General features: G+C 38.6%; 1 protein-coding gene across 1 annotated transcript in view; it reads right to left on the reverse strand.

Moving 5' to 3' along the window:
- The window catches only part of helz2a (helicase with zinc finger 2a), an 83,390-nt gene that overhangs the window by 5,895 nt on the left and 57,318 nt on the right, over positions 1-20,177 (reverse strand). The window contains 8 exon segments of the mRNA XM_052031471.1: positions 2,509-2,662; positions 5,408-5,446; positions 5,448-5,623; positions 7,979-8,129; positions 11,531-11,723; positions 16,461-16,577; positions 17,623-17,767; positions 18,673-18,831. Coding sequence (XP_051887431.1) covers positions 2,509-2,662; positions 5,408-5,446; positions 5,448-5,623; positions 7,979-8,129; positions 11,531-11,723; positions 16,461-16,577; positions 17,623-17,767; positions 18,673-18,831 — 1,134 coding nt within the window.

Consider the following 20,177-nt stretch of genomic DNA (forward strand, 5'->3'; position numbering starts at 1 on the left):
CAGAGCTCCTACTCATCTCATCACTTTTTTCTCTTCTATTTCTATCTCAGCCTACACACTGTATCAAAAACCTCAACAATATTCATCAGCTACAGATCATCTTCTGACCTCTTTCTATCCTTTTCAAATGTAATAAAGGTCAGAGCACTTCAGGAACATGATGTCAGCCTTCATGAACATGCAGTGCCACTCAACTTCATCTTCAGATCCAACGTCTCAGAGTTCACACTTAACAGGGTAGAGGATAGCTACATGGTGAATCATTGGGCATGTGTGCAGGAGAAGGGGCAAAAAGATAGGACACCAAAACTCCAACTTGCTAAAGGTTGGGAACGCTCACTAGACCCACTGTTGAAAGTCTGAGGCTGACTTCTAAAAACCTGGACTTAAAAAGCTGATGGATACACAACAGTAAGTACTAAGTAAACCAGACAACTTGCCTTCAATTTGGCATATGTACAACAGCTAAGATGAAGCCTTGCTCCAACCTTGAGCCAAGGCTTTGTGCACTGCATCGGAACAATTCAGGAACATGATGTGAGTGGTCAGGTCCCTAACTTTGACGGTGATACTCATAATCCTGGAATAAATGAGACTACCTCTCAGTTTCTGTGAAGAATTAAGCTGCTGTCATGGAGGTTCAGATGGTGAACATATTTGATGGAGGGATCGATGTTCGCAGTGGCTTCCACAGTATCCTATCACTCCTCCATCTGGCTTCAGGCAGAATTGCAAGAGTGCATCTATTTATGATGGTGTAGTGTTCCTGGCTTCAATGCAACCTTCCCCATCCACTCTCTGTCGGTCCGAGATTACCAGCTGGCCTAGTTGGCAGCTGAAGGCTCTAGGTACACAGCTCCTCCTCTTCCTCTGCTGCCATCTGAAGTGACCTCAGTGGAAGGGCAGTAATCTTCCACCTCCCAATCTGAAGCCATGACAGATATATTTTATAGGAGCACACAATGTAGGAACAAGGGAGTGGCATAAGATTGATTCTTGATTTTAAAAGCAAAATATGCCAGTTGCTGGAACCCCAGAAAGGAAACAGTGGAACAGCTCTAGGTTTAGAAAGTCCAGCTGCAGACAGTACTGTTTTGGAATGAGCAGCCGGTCACCAGTCAGCCTACTTTTATCAAATGGCCTATCAACATCATTAACTGCACCTGAATTCATATTGCACCACATTCTCTGGTGTGTCATAACTACATATTCCACTTCCCCTGACTACAGACCACTGAGGACTAAAGACTCAATATTTACAAGACAAAAGTCCTCTACCTGTCTCCTATGTACAACACTGCCTTACAACAACACTCAATACTCATTCTCATTATTCAGCAGCCACTTCCCAGCATGGGCAGACATTGATGGGACAGGAGTCAGTGGTTCCTATTGTGGCCTCATGAGTCTTGTCAGAACAGTAGAACCAGAGTGGAAGCAAATCCCCCTCCATTCAAAGGGACTGACTGAGAAGAAGGTGCGTAATTACAAAACTGCAGATTGTGAATCAAAAGTGAGTGCGGTTTCAGAGTCATGTGAGAAGGAGGATTAAGTGTGAGGATACCACAATTTTCAATGCTTTCAAGCCCTCCACTGACCACATCCTCAGCAACATTCAACAAAAAATGGCCCAGAATATCACATCTAAGGGGGTTAGAATGTGCAATTGTCCATGCCTTGCCTTCATTTACCTCCTGCTGATTCTGCTTGTGCAGCACCTTATGCAGGAGGACGGAATTAAGTCAGTGAGTGTCATGGAAGACGTTTGGGTGATGTGGCTACTATGGATAAATTGCTGCATTGTGTACAGGTTGTGAGATGTGGTTGTGAGGTTTGCAGTTATGCTAATGGTGGAAGGATGAGGTGAAACATACAAGTAATATGTACGAGTCCTAATTGGTGGCGAGTGGTTGGGTTATGATGAACAGGGCTGTGTCTGAAACAAGTTGGTGGAATATTGTATTTGAATATGCTTTCAATGATCTTAGCCACTCTTGTGGGGTCATTTAATTTCTAATTATAATGCATCCTATCCTCTGGGCTTGACCCTTGGGCAAAGCCTGAATGATATTCTGGCTCCCTTCCAATTGACGACATTTCTCCTATGTAGCACCTCCTCTACGAAGATCTCCAGCTTAATATCTGAAAATGTTGGAGCCCCCTCTCTCCCATCTTGTGCATTCTATACATTCCCTGGTCAGAGTAACTTACTGTATGGCAACCAGCACCTGTCCCAGCTGCAATGTTCCAACCATTCACCATTAACCAGCATGCACTAGCTTTAATGAATGCTAAGCCTCTCATATTATTGTCTGCCTCCTTTTGCATCCAGCCGATCAATGCCAGGGTTAGCGGTGGCAGAATGCATAAGCAGGTAGATAATAATGATGGACACACATTTATTGCGCAACACAACTGAAAATAATCTGCAAAAAAATGTTTTGTGAAGCAAGTAACATGATTGCCATCTATTTCCATAAATGATTCAAAGTTTACATATGTTAATACCTTGACTTTTTACGATGGTACATACAGTAACCTCTTTAATTCCTTTTGCATTGAGCAGTTTGTTTATCTCAATCACCTGTGCATTATAGGGTGTCAGAACTGCAATGTCGCTTGGTTTGATATTGTTAAGCATCAACTGTTTCACAATATTCACCTAGTGAACAGGTAGAAAAACAGAAACAGTGAGGACATTTCAGTAAAATGCAGTAGATGCTTCCTTCAGTCCATACTACCTGAAGCATTTATATAACATAAAAATACCTGCTTTATTTAAAATGGTATCGAAGCAGATAATAGATACTAAGATTAATATTTATAAACACTGCATCCTTTACATACGTACAGTTTTATATTTGCTCACAATCTAATGCCTTCATTACTTTTGCACCATACATATACCTCCTAAAGTTGTCACAGCACCAACAGTCTGTTTTTGATGCACCCATTCACTGGCCAGCTCATGGGAGAAATTTACAGATGAGTAGATTTTACTTTTTATCCCCCCTTTTTTCACAAACATGCACACACAGAGATTGCACTTCAATCAAGTGCTATCCCTGAGCATGCATATTATGCAACCTGGCTGCAATTGAAAGAAAGGAACAGCAACAGCTACTCATACTTATTCCCCTTGTTACTGAGACACGGATAAAGGAATGCACAGATTCAACTCAATGGTAAGCAAAGATGCAGCATCTCACTGTTTTCCATTGGCTTGTACAGCATTAGATCACTTTGACAGTTAAATAATTTTGACAGCTACTAGCAACTATCTTTTGCATTATGTAAAATGTGTAATGTAATTAATTCTGCAATCCCCAAAGCCTTTTTTATTCAAATTTCATTAGAAAATTAATTTGCTGAGGATTATAAAACTCAAAGCTTAATGGTCTTTGTTGGAATGAACATAGCACTCACAATAAGACAGGTGAGTTGACAGCACAGACAGCAACATATGAGTATGATCCATTAGCTATCACAGAGATGTGGTCGCAGAGTGTACAGCACTGGGTGCACAGTATTCTGAGTTATATAATGTTCCAAAATGCTGTGCCATGTTTTTCCATAGCATATGATACCCATGCTATGGAAAAACATGGCACAGCATTTCACATATGTGAATTGTGGAAAAGAAAGCCAAAGAACAAGTGTTAGCTGGATGGACTGTACAAAAGCTTGACCAAAGAAACATGTTCTAAGCACCATCTTATAGAAGGAGAGGTAGAATACAGTACAGTCACCAGAAGCAGGGGAAATGATGGGGTGTACAAAAGACCGGAGCTGGGGAACTCATTCTTTGTATTGTAGGTTGCAGGAGAATTAGAGCTGGAAGAAGTGAAGGTATAAAGTGATATAAACTCTGAAAATTTGCAAATGTGATGAGAAAATGAAATATTGTGAGGGATTGAATAGTTGCCACCATTTTATATGAATTGAAGATGGACAGTGAGTTACGAGTGTTCAGTCAAGAGCTCATTGGAAGACTTGTTTTTGGAAATATTATATTATTCTGTAAGCAAACTAGTCAACAGCATCAGAGTGATTATTTTTAAGATTTACAGCATCTGAAAACAAAAACAGAAGAACACAAGAAAACAGGAGCAGGAATTGGCTACCAGGCCCCTCAAGCCTGCTCTATCATTCAATATGCATCGGTGATCTATGCTGGCCTCAACTCCTCTTCTGTGCCAGTTCCTCATACCCCCAATTCCCCGATCTTTCAAATATTTATCAATCTCCACTGTTAGTATATCTAATGATCTGGACTCCACCACCCTCTGGGCAGAGAATTCCGGAGATTCACTACCCTGAGAGAGAAGAAATTTCTGCACACCTCAGTTTTAAATGGCTGGCCCCTTATCTTGTAACTATGTCCCCTTGTTTGTGACTTTTCCACTGGTGAAAACATCTCAGCATCAACCCTCTCAGGATCTTATATGTTTAAGTAAAGTCACCCCTGCATTTTTCTCAACTCCAAGGAATACAGACCCAAACTGCCTCGCCTCTATTGATAGGACAACTCACTCATTCTAAGAATTAGCCTAGTGAATCTCCTTTGGATTGCCTCCAATGCTACATTATCCTTTGTTAGATAAGGGGACCAAAACTCTGCACAATATTCCAGTTGTGACCTCATCAACACCCTGTACAACTGTAACAAAACCTCCCTATTTTTAAACTCCAACACCTTTGCAAGAAGGGCCAACCTGCTGTTTGCCTTCTTAATTACTTGTTGGACTTGCCTGATAACTGATTCATGCACCAGAACACCTATATCCCTCTGATCTTCACTCATTGCAGCCTCTACTGGTACCCCACTTATGGCTAATGAAGATACAAAATTCTCTGCCAGGGCCCCGGCAATCTCCTCCCTTGGTTCCCACAACATTCTAGGATACACCTGGTCAGGTGCTGAAGATTTCATCCACCTTTATGAGCTTCAAGACACCAACACTTTCCTGCTTCATAATGTCAATATGCTTCAGGATATCACTGTTCTCATTCCCTGAACTCACGAGCTTTTATGTCCGTCTCCATGGTTTCTATACCTCCAGCCATAGGAAACATTATCCTGCATATAACCTGTCAAGCCACCGTAAGAATTGTGCACATTTCAATGAGATCAACACTCATTTCATTCTTACAGATACAGAACAATTTTCTATGTTACACTGAAGGTGTTCTCTTTGCTTATAATTACCTTATTATAAATAAATATATACAGTATATAATTGTATTATAAATGGATTTCTATACAGGGAGATACAAACATGAAATATATTCAATTAACAGACAAAGCTAAAAAAAGTCTGTGATGTTTCAGATGCAGGCTTCATATCATCCACTGTATATTTGCTGTTTGATTACCTTTGCTGCGTAATTAGGGTTCACTACTCACGGTATTTTCAGCCTCTAGCTTGTTTGCTCTGGAATTCTCAGTTTCCCTCTTCTGTCGAAACCATCAAACTAATTTCATTTCCCATCATATGCCCAAAGATTATCGGACAATGGTTCTTCCCAGAGTGACAGAAGACACTTTTTGGGCGAGATGCAATATTTTCATCAGTTTTTAATTTCCCTTTATAAAACTTCTCAGAAGGAAACTGGCAAATTTCTTGTGCTGAAATATTAATGATAAATATCACAGTTATAATTTTAAATTTAACAAAATACTATAGACAATTACACGGAAGTTCAGACTCCATAAAATAAACATAGAATCTTAATGAAGTTCGCCCATTTATCCTATTGCTTTAGATATCAAATGTTACTTATAAATTATAAATTTATAAATTTAAAATATAATTATAAATTTTCTTCTGTCATTAATTATTTGGATGAAGGTGTGAGTTCTGAGGAGGATATAGAGAAGCTTCACGATGACATGAACAGGTTGATTGAATGGCGAGGACAAGGCATATGGAATATAATGTGGAAACGTGAGGTAACCCACATTGATACAAAAAATAGAAAAGCAGAGTATATTTTAGATGGTAATAAACTAAATAGTGTTGGTGTTCAGAAGGTCCTGTACAATAAAGTGGCACTGAGGTAAAAGATAACGCATAATTTTAGTGAATGGCAGAGCAGGTCAAGGGTCTGCATGGTCAACTCCTGCTTCTATTTCTTATGTTCTTATATGTTCTTACACTGTTCTCACCCCAAAGTTTATTACAGTTTTCAGGAAGAGGAAATTTATCTCAGACACTTTCCAAGAAGTCCCTGTACCACCAGGCAATAACTACTGGATGACTCATGGAGTTAAAGAAAATGCCTGTATGCCTATGGGTGGTGCTGTAACAAGTATTTTTTTAAGTAGGCAATGACACCTCAAGCTCACAAACAGCAGCTTCTAATCTATCTCAATCGAGAGCACTGGTCCACAATCTTTCAGACAACTGGTGCTTGCAATAGTTTTGATATTGTCATTTAAACCTCTTGTTTTATTCTATTCAGTCCTGATGCTGGGTCTCGGCTTGAAACATTGACAGTTCATTTCTCTCCATAGGTGCTGCTCGACCCGCTGAGTTCCTCCAGCAAATTGTTTGTTGCTCCAGATTCCAGCATCTGTCATCTCTTGTGTCTCCGTTATCCTATTCTTTACCCTTTTTGCCTCCATTTTAGCCTTCTCTTTCACCACATATCATTTTCTCACTTAACTACTTTCATCTTTCAGTTTAGAGCATAGGAAGAACACAAGCAGGACCACTCGGCCCCTCAAGCCTACCCTGCCATTCAATATAATGATGGCTGATTGTTTCTCATTATTCTTTCCTTCCTCTTGCCCTAACTCTCTACTTGCTTAAAATTTGTAATATCACTGAGATATTTGAAATCCAGTGAAAGGTTATTGATCTGAAATGTTAACTCTGTTTTTCTCTCTCAACAGATATTCCCTCACCTGCTGATTATTTCAGCATTTTTTATTATTATTTCAGGTATTGAGCATCCACATTCCCTCAGACTAGTTGGTGTTTTTAATATGCCTGCTTCTCCACACAGAGAGCTGAGCAACAAACTATAACTTCAATATTCATAAGTGGCAGATTTGCACCTCCACGGCAGCCTTTTCTGCTACTCTACTGTGGCTGCCATAGGAAGCGGTCTTTAAACACTTGACTCACTTCCCAGCCATAAATATGGGAAAGCCCAGCAACCATAAGTGCTGCACAAGGGTCCCAAAATAACCTGCACACATCCCATTACAGCCCATGTATTGTTTGCCAAATGCCATCATGCAATTTTTCACAGATTTCAGCCCAGTTTTGCAACATTTTCTGGGAGATCAGAATGGACGCTAATTGAATTAAGTTTAACCCAGAAAAGAGCAATATTATACATATTTCTATGCCTCTTGCTATCCAGTGGAAAATTCCATCCCTAACTTTCTGGCAGAATTTTTATTAGCACAAGAAATATCGTTCCAAGGTAGAACTCCCCCGAATGATGCCAAAAATAAAGCACTACTTAATGTTTGCCTCCAGCATGACTTCAATCACTCTGGTTTGAAAAATGACAGGTTTTGTTTGCTCACAGAACAACTACCTTTCACCATTCACGTTTCTCCTGAAACCATGCAATTTAAAGGGCCAAGTGCTGGAAGTCACTGTGCCACAGAGATTCAGGAAGATTCACAATCACCTATTCAAGATAACTGGCACAAGGAAGGCCAATACATTTTATCCTTGACAATGACAGCCACATCTCAGGAAATATCCTGCTATATTTGGACAGGTATCCCTTCTGCCTGGTCAAAAGTTGGTAATAAGATGAATAGAGCAAGCAAATCTCACAGGCAATTTTTCCACTGTGCAAAAGAAAGAGATTTGTCAGTTTTTAATCATTTGTTTACTATTCAACAATAAAGATTAAAAAGACCCTTAATATATCAGTAATTTATCTACATTCAATTACTTATCATCATATTGAAACTAATAATTTGTCTGCAATTAATAACTTGAGCAATTACTACTTACCATCCGATATTGGACATCAAGGAGCAATCCTTGTTGAATATGGCGCTGATAGCGTTCAAATAGTGATGTCTCCATGCCAAGGCGTCTACAGAACTCATTGGATATAATGGGACGTAGTTGCATATGGTCTCCCAGAAGAACAATCTAAAGGAAATGTATGGTTTTATAAACAAATCAATTAAAGCAATCAAACTCAAATAAACTTTGACTTACTCTGTATAAATTATGGCATAGGCATTACAGGTGGAAAATTCACTTCACTTTTTTCTATATACTGCAATTAGTCAATCTATTACACCCAGGCACAGTAAAAGGTGAGCCTAGCTAACCGAAAGACTGGACCTTCTGCCATCAACCCTCACGACCCTTCAAGTAAATGCTGCACTGCGCTGTGCTGCACATCTTTCTGCAATGAAGTTGCATTATGAAGCTGACATTAATTTCTACTGAAAAGAGGGCAAAGGTTATCTGTAGTTATTCTCTGTGAGAGAAACACATGCATCTAGAAGCTGCTGAGATAAGCAGATATTTAAAAGCAGAAATATTCCCCATCTTCACCTAGAGTTCATGAAAATATAACTACTGTAATTTGAATGAATGTTTCTCAAATAAACAAATTTATACTATTTGCTGTTATATTGAAAAATATGTCAAATCTGTACCACTGCACAGGCTACGCTAACCTGGTCCGCTACCTTTAACAGTAAATAGCTAACCAGGTCACTTCAGTGGGCTGAAGTTTATAAGTGATACTAAGATTAATGCAAAATTTTATTAGAAGCAAATGAGTAGTCAAGGGTATTATAGATACTTGAAAAACAAATAGGATTAATAATGCAAATAAGAATATGGAAATGTTGGACTTATAGAACAATTAATTTGTGCTAACCCTCTTGGTGACAAATAGAATAGCTTCAATGTTCTCTTTAAAAACTGGCAGATCAATGCATTCCTGAGGCTTCTGTTCCAGCTAAGTGATAACCTCAGGACACCTGCACTGTGACATTAAAATGCAGGCTTCCTCAACTTTCCCAACACTTGTGTTGAGAAGCCTGGATGAGTTTAACCAGTCCGTATCCATCAGGCCATTGCTTTTAAAAGGAAAACAAAGCAGTGAGGAAAGCAATCACGTATAAATTTATTTTCTATTTAATTTAAATATATTTAATTATTATTAATTGTTTGTGCTTTTTTAGTGTGTTTTAAAAATGTTAATAATTTTGTATTTTTAAATAGTATTTGTATTTTTCAGTAGTGCCTGAATGTTTATGATTGCAAAAGACATTCACAAACATTCAATTTTAAAAACAGCTTTTGGAACCAGTGAGCTTGGATGTGGGGCTTCATTGCCTATTATGGAAACTGAGCTTCCCCCATTAACAATGAATTGGAGGAAGGCTGCACTAAAGGAAATCTGCAAGGTTGAGGGTAATCCAAGTGCAAAATATCCCTTGATATAATACACCTGAGATTCCAGGGAAATGAATAATAAATCAAGGACTGGAATTTATCAAAGTAAAAGTAGGCAAGGCAACACTGTTATATAAAAAATAACTGCAATAAGGCTTCAGAAATCCCATGGTCTGACAGCTTCCATAACACAATGATCTGTAGTAAAGTAAGTCAAATAGATGTGAGCATAAGAGACATTGATAAACTGAGAACACAGGCAAGACTCCTGTGGGTAGATTTCAAAGCATCTAATGTAATTATTAAGTTCTTCCAAATTCTATGTCTCAAACACAATATTCCTGAGCTTGAGTAATATCTGGTGGCAATACAGTGCAGATGAGAAAGTGCAAGTTTGGTAGATGACACATTTCAGGTGGTCATCTACAGGATATTCCAGTGGAGATGTAATGGGTGCCACCACGTACTCTCGGAAGACAGGCAGGCAGAACAGTGTTAACTACCAGGCAAGTTAATGACATCTCAAGGAAATGCATTTAGAAGCAAACCCAGGACACCACGTCATACTCAGCTGCAGAGCGGAGTGGTGGGATGTAGAGGGCCGCAAGAAAGACTTTCTTTTCTAAAAGATGCGAGTTCAGTTGCCTCCCTGGTGCCTGGATAATGGTTGTCACTGAATGGTGTAGGACATTCTCCAAAAGAAAGAAGAACCATCGTAAATCAGAGTCCACATTGGAGCTACTGGTGTAAAGGTTGAGTTGGGATTCTGCTGAGTTTCAGGAGATATATATGTGCTTTGGTTTGACCTTTGTGAAGTACCATGTAAAATGTTGGATTCGCCATCTTAGAAGGGATATATTGGGCTCAATGGGCTCACCATGATGCTACCAGGGCAACAAGTGTTAGATTATGAGAAGAGATTTCTGAGCCCAAGTTGTTCCTAGAACATATAAAGTTAAGGGTTTTTATCTTAAGGATTTTCAAAAGTTAAAAGATTCATGGAGAGGGGCAGGGGAATTTATACAAGTGGAGATAATCAAGATCAGAGCAGATAATTCAAGAGAGGTTAAAAACACATTGACATGAATCATGATAGAAATACAGGACTCTCCTGTGCGATAAAGTATTAGATGCTAATATAATTAATACTGTATATGTTAAACCCAAAGGACATCCTGCTAGCAAAGTCCATAAAAGGATCTGAAGCCAAGGCAGGTGAAAGGAGTTCAAATACAGATCAATAATGAACCTTCACAATGGAGGAAGAGGCTGGAAAGACTGAATTCCCTATCGAGGTTCCTCTGTAGGGTTATTTTGTGAGGCACGGGATATTAATCAGTGATAATAAACCTGATTCTGATTCTGATAATGGGACAGATCTTCCACCCAGACTCCAAGACAACTGCCAGGACTGGTACTGAGATGGGCTTAAAACTTATTTGGCTCTGTGCTTGTGATTCTGGGAGCAGATCACTTTCTGGGAACATTTCCATGCTGGAGGTTGTTGGCTCGATGCTTTGCTGGTAAACACCCAGCTATGAGACTGGAAAATCCACCCTTAAATCTGGACCAGAAATATAGCAGTTATATTCATGGGAAGCAACTGTGCAGAGAAAGGAAAGAAGACCTTTTTGTTCGTTGTATAGGAGTAATTTCAAATCTGTTTTAATTGCGTGTGAGTGTTTTAGTATCTTAATTTTTTTTTCAGTGCTTTTGCATAATTCCTGACACTCTTTGAACGTTTGAGAAAGCTGTTTGTGAACATTCAATTTCAGTGATGGAGAGCTGCTGCACCTGGGGCAGGGTCTCATTGGTTACCAAAGTCTACATAGGAATGTAGAGGCACAAATCTGTCTGAGCCACATTACAGTGCAAGGCTGCAGCCTCCTAGCGAAAGGCTGGGCCAAGATTATACTGGAAACAAAACAGCACGTCCAATAATGGGCAGATCTGGCCCAGTTACTTCCTTTACCTTGTAAAGAACTGTCAAGACCAGCCTTTCTTCACTGAACCAATACAGAGTGGGCATAATTACATAACATGCCATCTAATTTTCCTAGCTAAAGGTGAATACAATGAAATGAATTGAAAATTATCTTCAAGCAATATTTTATACCAACATCATTGCCACTTACCTGTTCTGCATATTTATGTGCAACAATAGGGATCAATAATTCTGGTTCTGTGCACATGGCACTCTCATCCACCAAGATTTGACGCATTCGTAATTTTTGTAGAGTTCTGCTGGAAGAAGTGGCACAGGTGCAAAGGATGACATCATGATTTTTAAGTTCATGGTTGCGAGCTCTGTCAAGCAATTTCTTGTACCTAAAAAATGATGCCAAGTGTTATAAAGTGCAACTTTACAGCTTAATATTGAGTGAGGATTTCTCCTGATTGTCTGCCATAACTCCAGTGAAACCTGAAAAAGTCAACAGAAGGGTGGGAGGCTTCTGAAGAAGTTCACTGTTATGTAATTGTGAATTCCTCCTCTGGTAGTTTAGGTTTCTAACAGAGAATGTGGAATTCTCCCACAGGATTCAATGGACACACATGATTAAAACAGTTGAGAACATTTTGCCATTTAAACCAAATCCTTACTTAAAAGGTAAAATGCAAACAAGAAGCCCTGGAATCTGAAAATCCGACAAGTTTCAGTACCTGTTTCTCCTTCCACAGATTCTGTTCAATCCACTGAGAGTTTCCAGCATTTTCCTGTTTTTATTAGCCTCAGAATATCTTTGGAAATATGATGAATAGTTAGCTATAATCTGCATCATTTTTAATGAACTACAATCCAAGCTTCAAGTGATTACACAATACAATTTAAAAAACAAGATTTAATGCCACTGAGAAATCATTGCTGGTAAACCCTGATGAAGACATTCATTTTGTGATCAATACAAAAACAATATGTGTAGAGTCAACATTCATTCTCTTTCTACAGATGCTGCCCGGCCTCCTGAGTAACTCCAGCATTTTTCTATTTTTATTTTCAAAATTCATACTGTTACCCTGAACCTGTCTAAATCTAACCTTAATGACTACATCAACCTAAGTGGACATGCAGCACCTCAAATCAAATGTAATTAAATTAAAATCTGAATTAGCTTCTATCATTTCAATTAATTATTGTGAAGTTTATTTTTAAACTTTTTATAATAATTAGGTGGGGAAGTCTGTGGTCCATAGACTGCGCAAACTGAAGAAAGGTGGGTCTGGAATGAAGCTAAACCATCTATAGTATAAGGTCTGTTGGCATTCCTGACTTACACCATAAATATACAAGGAAACATTTTTCAAATAATGCAAAATGTTGCATGAAAAGCAAGTTATAAACAAATTTTTAATAGAATTCTACAATGAAAATTGACAGGCTAAACCGTCCTATCCAGCCAACTTTTAAGTGGATTTGGGCAATTGCCCAGAAAAGCACTCAGACTATGCTGCAAGTCACTCCACTTGCCCTGAGTGAATGCTACAACACAAACTATCTGTTATATTCTGGCATCTAACATTCCACTGTTGGCAGGGAAGAACCTGAGGACTTAATTATTGATTAGCCTGTTCAATTACTTTTTGAATACAACTGCACAGGCCTCAGCAATATGCCTGCCTCAGTAAGACTCCACTGCCAGTGTGGTGTGCCTCCCAAGTACATGTCAGGTCCCCTATCTACAGCATGCAATTGAACTGTGCTGGAAACTGCTAGTGATAAGGCTGCTCTGTGAGTGGGAGGAAACATGTTAGAAATAAGCTACTTAGCCACTTGAGCCTATACTACCATTCAGTCAGATCTTTTACAGCTGATCTGTACCAAAATTCTACTCATCCACCTCTTCTTCATACACCGATGCCCTTAATTAACAAAAACATGTTTGACAATTTCTATTGGTTCATCACCCAGTGCCCTAAAGGAAGAGAGTTCCAGATTTCTACCAAACTTCATTTGAAAAATGGCTTCCTGAATTTGAACAAGAATAACTTAACACTAATTTTAAGAGTATGCTCCCATGTTTTGGATAAAGTCTTCTTGCATCTTTTGTCATTTTAAAGACCTTGATTAGATCATCTTTTAATTGTCTAAAAGTACTAATTGAAGTTTATATGACCATTCCTTACAACTTAATGCATTAAACATTGTTATCACTCTGGTGCATCAGTAAAATACCCATCTCCCAGTGCAATTTAGATATCTTCTGTGCTCATTCTAAAATGCAGCAACCTACAGGAGATTGTCCAGGTCTCCACACGTTTGAAAGATTACTGTTTAACTTTCAGTCTCCTCAAGATAAAGACTAACATTCATTATCATTTAAGATTTAACCAAGATACTAATTTAAAGTGAATTTTGCAACTAAGTCCCTTTGCTTCTTCACAATTTCTGACCTCCTTTCCCAAAGGACATAAGAACATCAGAAGAACACATTATATTCCATCTGTCAAGTTCCTTACCCATCTTTATGCCTTTGTAGGCTCCTTGTGTCTTCTTTATAACTTATTCACCTATTTTCAATACGTCTTGAAATTATCCACCGTAGTTTTCCCCAGCTATTTAGTCTATCTATGTTCCTTTACTGTTAGTTTGTTACCTAAGCCTAGAATTATAGTTTGTCATTCATCATTAACTCTAGGATGACATGTTCTCTTTATCCGATAAAACATTCTGCAGAACTATCCTAAATTATATTGACATTATTAATTTTCATTACTACTTCAATTGAATCTCTCATAGTAATCACACTGATTTTTCAGATGCTTCCTTAATTTTTGTATTTATATAGCCACCCACTCCAATTATCACAGCTAATAGGAGATCAGTAACTTGCACCTTATATATCACCTTTGGTAACCTTAAGATGTCACCAGTGTAATGTTTTTAATGTATAGTCACTGTTATAATGCAGAAACTATAGCAGCAAGCTTCCACAATAAAAACGATCAGATGACCTTTTTGTGGTGTTGATTGAAGATAATTTTTCTACTTTTCCAAATAGTATCATATCTTTTATGTCTGCCTGAGAAAGCAGATGGGTTCTCAGCTCACTGATTTGAAAGACTATCCCCAACAGCACACTTTCCAAACTGCAATGGAATGTCAGCCTAGATTTTTGGGCTCATGTCCCTGGGCTCAAACCTGCACTGAGACAGAATTGAGAAAGATGTCAATATGACATAGCTGACAACTCCTGTAGGTGCCCTACATCCTTGCTGCTTCTAATTTCTATCTGTTGTATTTCAATTCCTGAAATCCATTCCTTTACTGGTGTAATTTTTATTTTTATTAATGCTGTCTTCCTTCTCCTCTGTTAACGATTACTCTTTCCCTTCCAAGCAACTTAGTTGCCAGTAATGTCCAGCATGTAGCCAGACGTCTGTAATAGTTACTATAGCTATGGTAAAATCATTTATATTTTTAGTTTCAAAAAGATTATTCTTGCACATGAAACTTCTTGATTCACAAAGGTTTCTTCTATATTACATTTGCAACCAAAGCTTAGTGCAACAGAGTGGTTTTTAAAGTTTTAAAGCATGGACATAAAATTTGGTTCAGGAGATCATGAACACTGAAAACATCAGGACTGATGATGCACTAAACTGGAAAGAAGTAATTTAGCAATAGTTAGCTAGCTCTAAATGCTATATTTAAAATCAATATCCAAACCCAAGAGGAATTTGGACTGCTTGAGCTTAGTTCTTCAAATATTTGGAAGTAGTTTAAAAAACAGAGTAATGAGTAGCTTTATTCATTTTTTTGTCATGTGGTTCTCCATAACATTGAAGTGAATCATATTTTCAGTGTATTTTCTGCAATATTCACAGGGCAGCAGTGTTGAGAGTGACTGCTACTGCCAGCACCTCCTTATCTGGGGTAATTTCCCTTAACAGCAAGCTTTCTTGACAAATACCTCTACATCTCAACCTTGAGGCTTTAGGTTCTAGGAGATTCACTTGAATTTACATTTCTCTTTATTGCTCTATTTCTTGCTCCTTTGTGTATAAATGTCTTTTTGGGACAACTGTCTTTAACCTGCCCCAACTGTCTTAAGCCACCAAAATGTTCCCTGTAATCTAGGTCTCTGAAATCCTCCTTCCCATCCCATTTTTCCAGCTATGTACTATAATTTTTTTCCCTAATCTTTCTCTCCCTGCCTGCTCCAGCATGGGGCATTAGCAGCAGCAAGAGACTGCCTTCCTGGAAGTTCTGACCCTCAATCTAGAAAACCTGAATCCTGCATCATATAATCTGAGGATCTTTCTTTAATTCGCTTATAGGGTGTGGAGTTTGCTAGCAAGGTAAGCATTGATTAGTCATCTCTAACTGCCTCTGACTGTTTGTTGATAAGTCACCTTATTTAACCTTTGGTAACGTACTCCCACATTGCAGTTAGGAAGTTAGCAACGATGAAGTAACAACAATATATTTCCAAGTCACAATAGTGTGTAAGCACTAGGGTAGCTTCTAAGTGGTTCTGTTCCCATGTACCTGCTGCCCTTGCCCTTCTGGCTGGTAGAGATCAGAGATTTGGGAGATGACAATGAAGAAGTCTTGGCAATTCGCAGCTGCACGTTTTGAATATGATGATGTTTGCGGTGATAGTGTATAGGGAGGGAGTCTTTGTTTAAGAAGATGTTATGGCAATTAACCAGGTTACCTTGGCCTTTGTGATGTCAGATTCTTGAGACCTAGTGGAACTGCACTCTTCCAGGTCAGAGGATATTATTATATTACACTCCTAATGTGTAATTGTAGATTGTGAAAAGGCTTTGGAGTATCAAGAGTTAAATCATTTGGCACAGCATAGCCAGACTGACTTGCTCTAGTGGCCACACTATATAAGTGGTGGATACAGTTGAGTTTCTGTTAAACACTCACTACCAGGATATTAATAGTGGGGCACTTGATGATGACGGTGCCAAGGGCAGGTGATTGGGCCCTTTGTTGGAGATGGTCCTGGACTAGACCTTCGTCCTCAAAGCAAGCAGCAGCCACCAGTGAAAACAATACTAAAATATTTTTTAAAAACAGCTTTGACAGATAAAGCATCACTTTTTCTGACTTACTCTCTAATTTCATCTTCTGTCACTTCTGTTCCATTTTGAAACTTGGCATCAAAAGCTTTTATTGCTTCCCCATGAGGATTTGAGGACAGTCGGATTCTGTGATGTAGGGTTATTGGCCTGCAACAAAAAAATACTCTGGAGTCAGTTATATTTTTAACTTCAAACAAAGATTATTCTTGCAGAGGAAACTTTTTAATTCACAAAGGTTTCTTCTGTAATGCACTTACAACCAGAGCTTAGTATAACAAAGCGGTTTTTTACAGTCTTAAAGCCTGATATAAGATTTAGTTTAGGAGGTCATGAACATTGAAAACATCAGGGCTGAAGATGCTGTAAAATGGAAATAAGTACGTAATTTGGCAACAGTTAGCTAGCTCTAAATGCTATACTTAAAATCAATATCCAAACCAGAAATAGGGGACTGCTGCTCATTCTGGCAGGTTTACGAGATCAAGCATATTGTATATTTTTATTTCTTGAATTCACTTAAGCATGCAGTGCTCATTATATTTGATCCTGTGATATTCATCAGTTAAATCCCCAGCATCAATCTCGTCAACAAATATTTTTGTACAATATGGAGAAAATCCATTATAATCTGGATTCCATTTCCCAAGGGGGTGGAAGCAACCTCAATAACATCTTTCAAAAGTAATTGGATAAGGGAAATTTTTGCAGGACTGTGGGAAGAAAGCAGAGAATTAGGACTAACTGGTGAACATTTTCAAAGAACTGGCAAAGGAATGACGGCCAAATAGCCTCTCATGTTGTATCACTGTATTAACATTAAATATGTTGCTGGTAGAGAGGTCACAATTTAGGGAAGAACCCAGATGTGCTTTCCAGCAAGAAGCAACTGTAATTCAACAAGGATAGACAAAGTTCTGTTCTGACTCCATCATCTCCATGAGCTGGGCATTTCTGTTGCAATGGTAACTCAGCTTTAAAACTTAAATGAACTACATCATCCAAGTTGAAGCAAGGCCAGTGGATATCTGTGTGCCACCTCACTACATTTCCAATTTAAATACATCCATGGAATTTTGCCTTTCACTCATGTATAATTTCATGTTCTGTAACTATAACTTCTAAAAGTGTATTACAGGCCATCATACAATAACATCTAATTAAGAATTATTAAAGACACAAGAGAAATATTCACCTAAGTTGAGATTTTGCTTTTGCTTCTCTCATGGACCTCTTAGAAATCAGCAGGTTGCTGCCAGGATATGGAAAATCCACCATCTCCATTTGCTCACTGTAAACCCGGAGTGGCTTCAGCTCTGTCTTCAGCTCCAGGAGGTATTCTATATAAAACACAGATATAAATATTTTGTGTGTTCATTTCATTAACAATTGAATCTTTATATACATCTGTAAGTTACTGATTATCTTGACATTGTGATATAATTAAATTAAACGTTCTACACCATTAAAAATGTTTCATTTGATGCTGTTTGGAGAGATGCAATAAATACCTCCTGTATTTGATGACTGTATAGGGTCATTGTGAAATAAAGTTGACCAACTTCAATCCTGTTCCTGTTGGACAATGTCAGCATGACATTTTTCACAATTTTCACAAATGTCAGCATGACATTTTTAATAATTTATCAATCATCCATCTTCTCAAAAAACAAAGTGTTATGAACACATTCAAGATACTGCACACCAGCACATAATAATACTACCAAGTTAAAATTTAACACCATAAAACACATTCTATTTGATACCATTCACACTGATGGGACAAATATCACCTCTATTTGATGGCTGCAAGAGATTGTGAAATGAATTTCCCCATTGGGAAATACTTACAGATCTAAAGTTACTCATCATTTCCTGATATATTGTGAAAACTGTTAGCTTTATCTGTCAATCTTAAAGTCATGGATTCACAGAACAGCACTGATTTAATGACTGTGCTTCTTTTCACAGATGCTGCCTGACCTGCTGAGTTTTTCCAGCAATTTTTGTTTTTGTTGAAAATAGAAGCAGGAGTAGGTCACACAGCCCCTCAAGCCTGCCTTGTCACTCACTGTGACCAGGGCTTATCTGCCCCAGGCCTCAACCGCTCTCCAACCACTCTCCTGTGCCAGTTTCATGTAGCCAGCAATTCCCTAATCTTTCAAAAATTTCCCTGCCCCCTCTTTAAAAACAAGGCCCCAATTTTCTAAGTAATAAATAAAATTAAGTGATAGTTTCACTTTACCAGCAACAACGTTGACAGATTTGTTGGAAGGTCCGCAGTAAAGTATATAGTTTCTATTTTGTCCATCTGCTTCTGCTGGGTAAGTAGACCCATTACGCTCCAAATTCATTTGATGGAACCAATATACGATATGAACTCCAACCATAGTTTTTCCTGTTCCTATATTAAACGGTTATCAGCATGAACATATTGCATTAAGAGACAAGAGGGTGAATCATCACACACAGCTCAGAAATGAACACATCACAATAATAGTTCAGCTATCAGCATGGCATGCAGCTAAACTCATTTCTATGATGGGTAATCCAAAGGATTTCATTTAGGAATAAAGCGCTCTGCCTAGAAATTGGTCAATGCATGTACAAGGCCAAAGCTACTGACTATCTGTCAATCAATTAGTGTTGAGTTTGGAAGGGTAGAGGGTTGTTGCCAATTGATAAGTGGAGAGTTGGGAATGGCTGGAGGTGGAGTTGGGGGGGGGGGGTGGAGTTGTGTAGGATATGGTCAGTTGCTGGGAAGTGTTGCAGAGGGGCAGAATTGGGGAATGCAATCAGTGATAGGGGTTGAAGAGGCTGGTAATCAGAAGTTGTAATCAGTAGTTCAGGAGTTAAATGAGTTGACAAGCGGCTGCCTGATGGGGATGGTGATCAGATTTTGAGAGGGCACATCAGTAAGTGAGGGGGTGTTGGGGTGGGTACGTCAGCAGGCTGGTGGATAGTCAGGGAATCAGGCAAGTGTCACAATTTGGGGGAGGGGTATGGTTTACTCCCGGGGAGGGGGCCTAAGGAAGTGCTGGATGATAACTTACTTAACAGAGGCTCTCACATAAAAATTAAGTAGTCCTCAGAGGCATCGTGATGGCCACATGAATGGTTCAGGGATGACATGGATCACACATTCATGAATGACAATTACGGGCATCCATGCTTCTCTACATGTTAATGTAGCAGAAACACACAAGGACAGAATGCATTGACCTTGACTTTCAATTACATTTTGTCTTTCCATTGAAATTTAATGATACATAGCATGAAAACATGGCACATCATGATCCAATATTTTGAAGATTTTTCTTAAAGTGCTAAAATAAATTACGAAATTAGATTTGTACAGTATGCAGTGCAGCTCATACTGCTGAGTAGGAATCTTTTTGAGGAAGCAGCAACACAGAATCGTCCTGTGCCTTGCTGATTCATCTCTTTCTGCCTCTCAAACAGGTTTTCCTGTATTTTTTGTTCCCTAATATCCCCCCGATTCTTTTCATCTAATAAGTTTCTCTGCAGATAATTAAGAATCTCTGGCAGCTCATTCCCCATTCAAACTACCCTTTGAATAAAAAAAGTTGCCTCTCAAGTTCCTATTAAATCTTTCCCCTCTCATCTTAGATCTATGCCCTTGAGTTCGTGATTTCCCCAACCCTGTTAAGAAGTATGCAACATAACAAAACAGTCACAAATTTAGGAATATCATTTGTGCCAAAGAGAAAAAACAAAAAACAGTGATAG

This window comes from Pristis pectinata, chromosome 16 (assembly GCF_009764475.1).
Source record: "Pristis pectinata isolate sPriPec2 chromosome 16, sPriPec2.1.pri, whole genome shotgun sequence".
Classification (NCBI taxonomy): Eukaryota; Metazoa; Chordata; class Chondrichthyes; order Rhinopristiformes; family Pristidae; genus Pristis; species Pristis pectinata.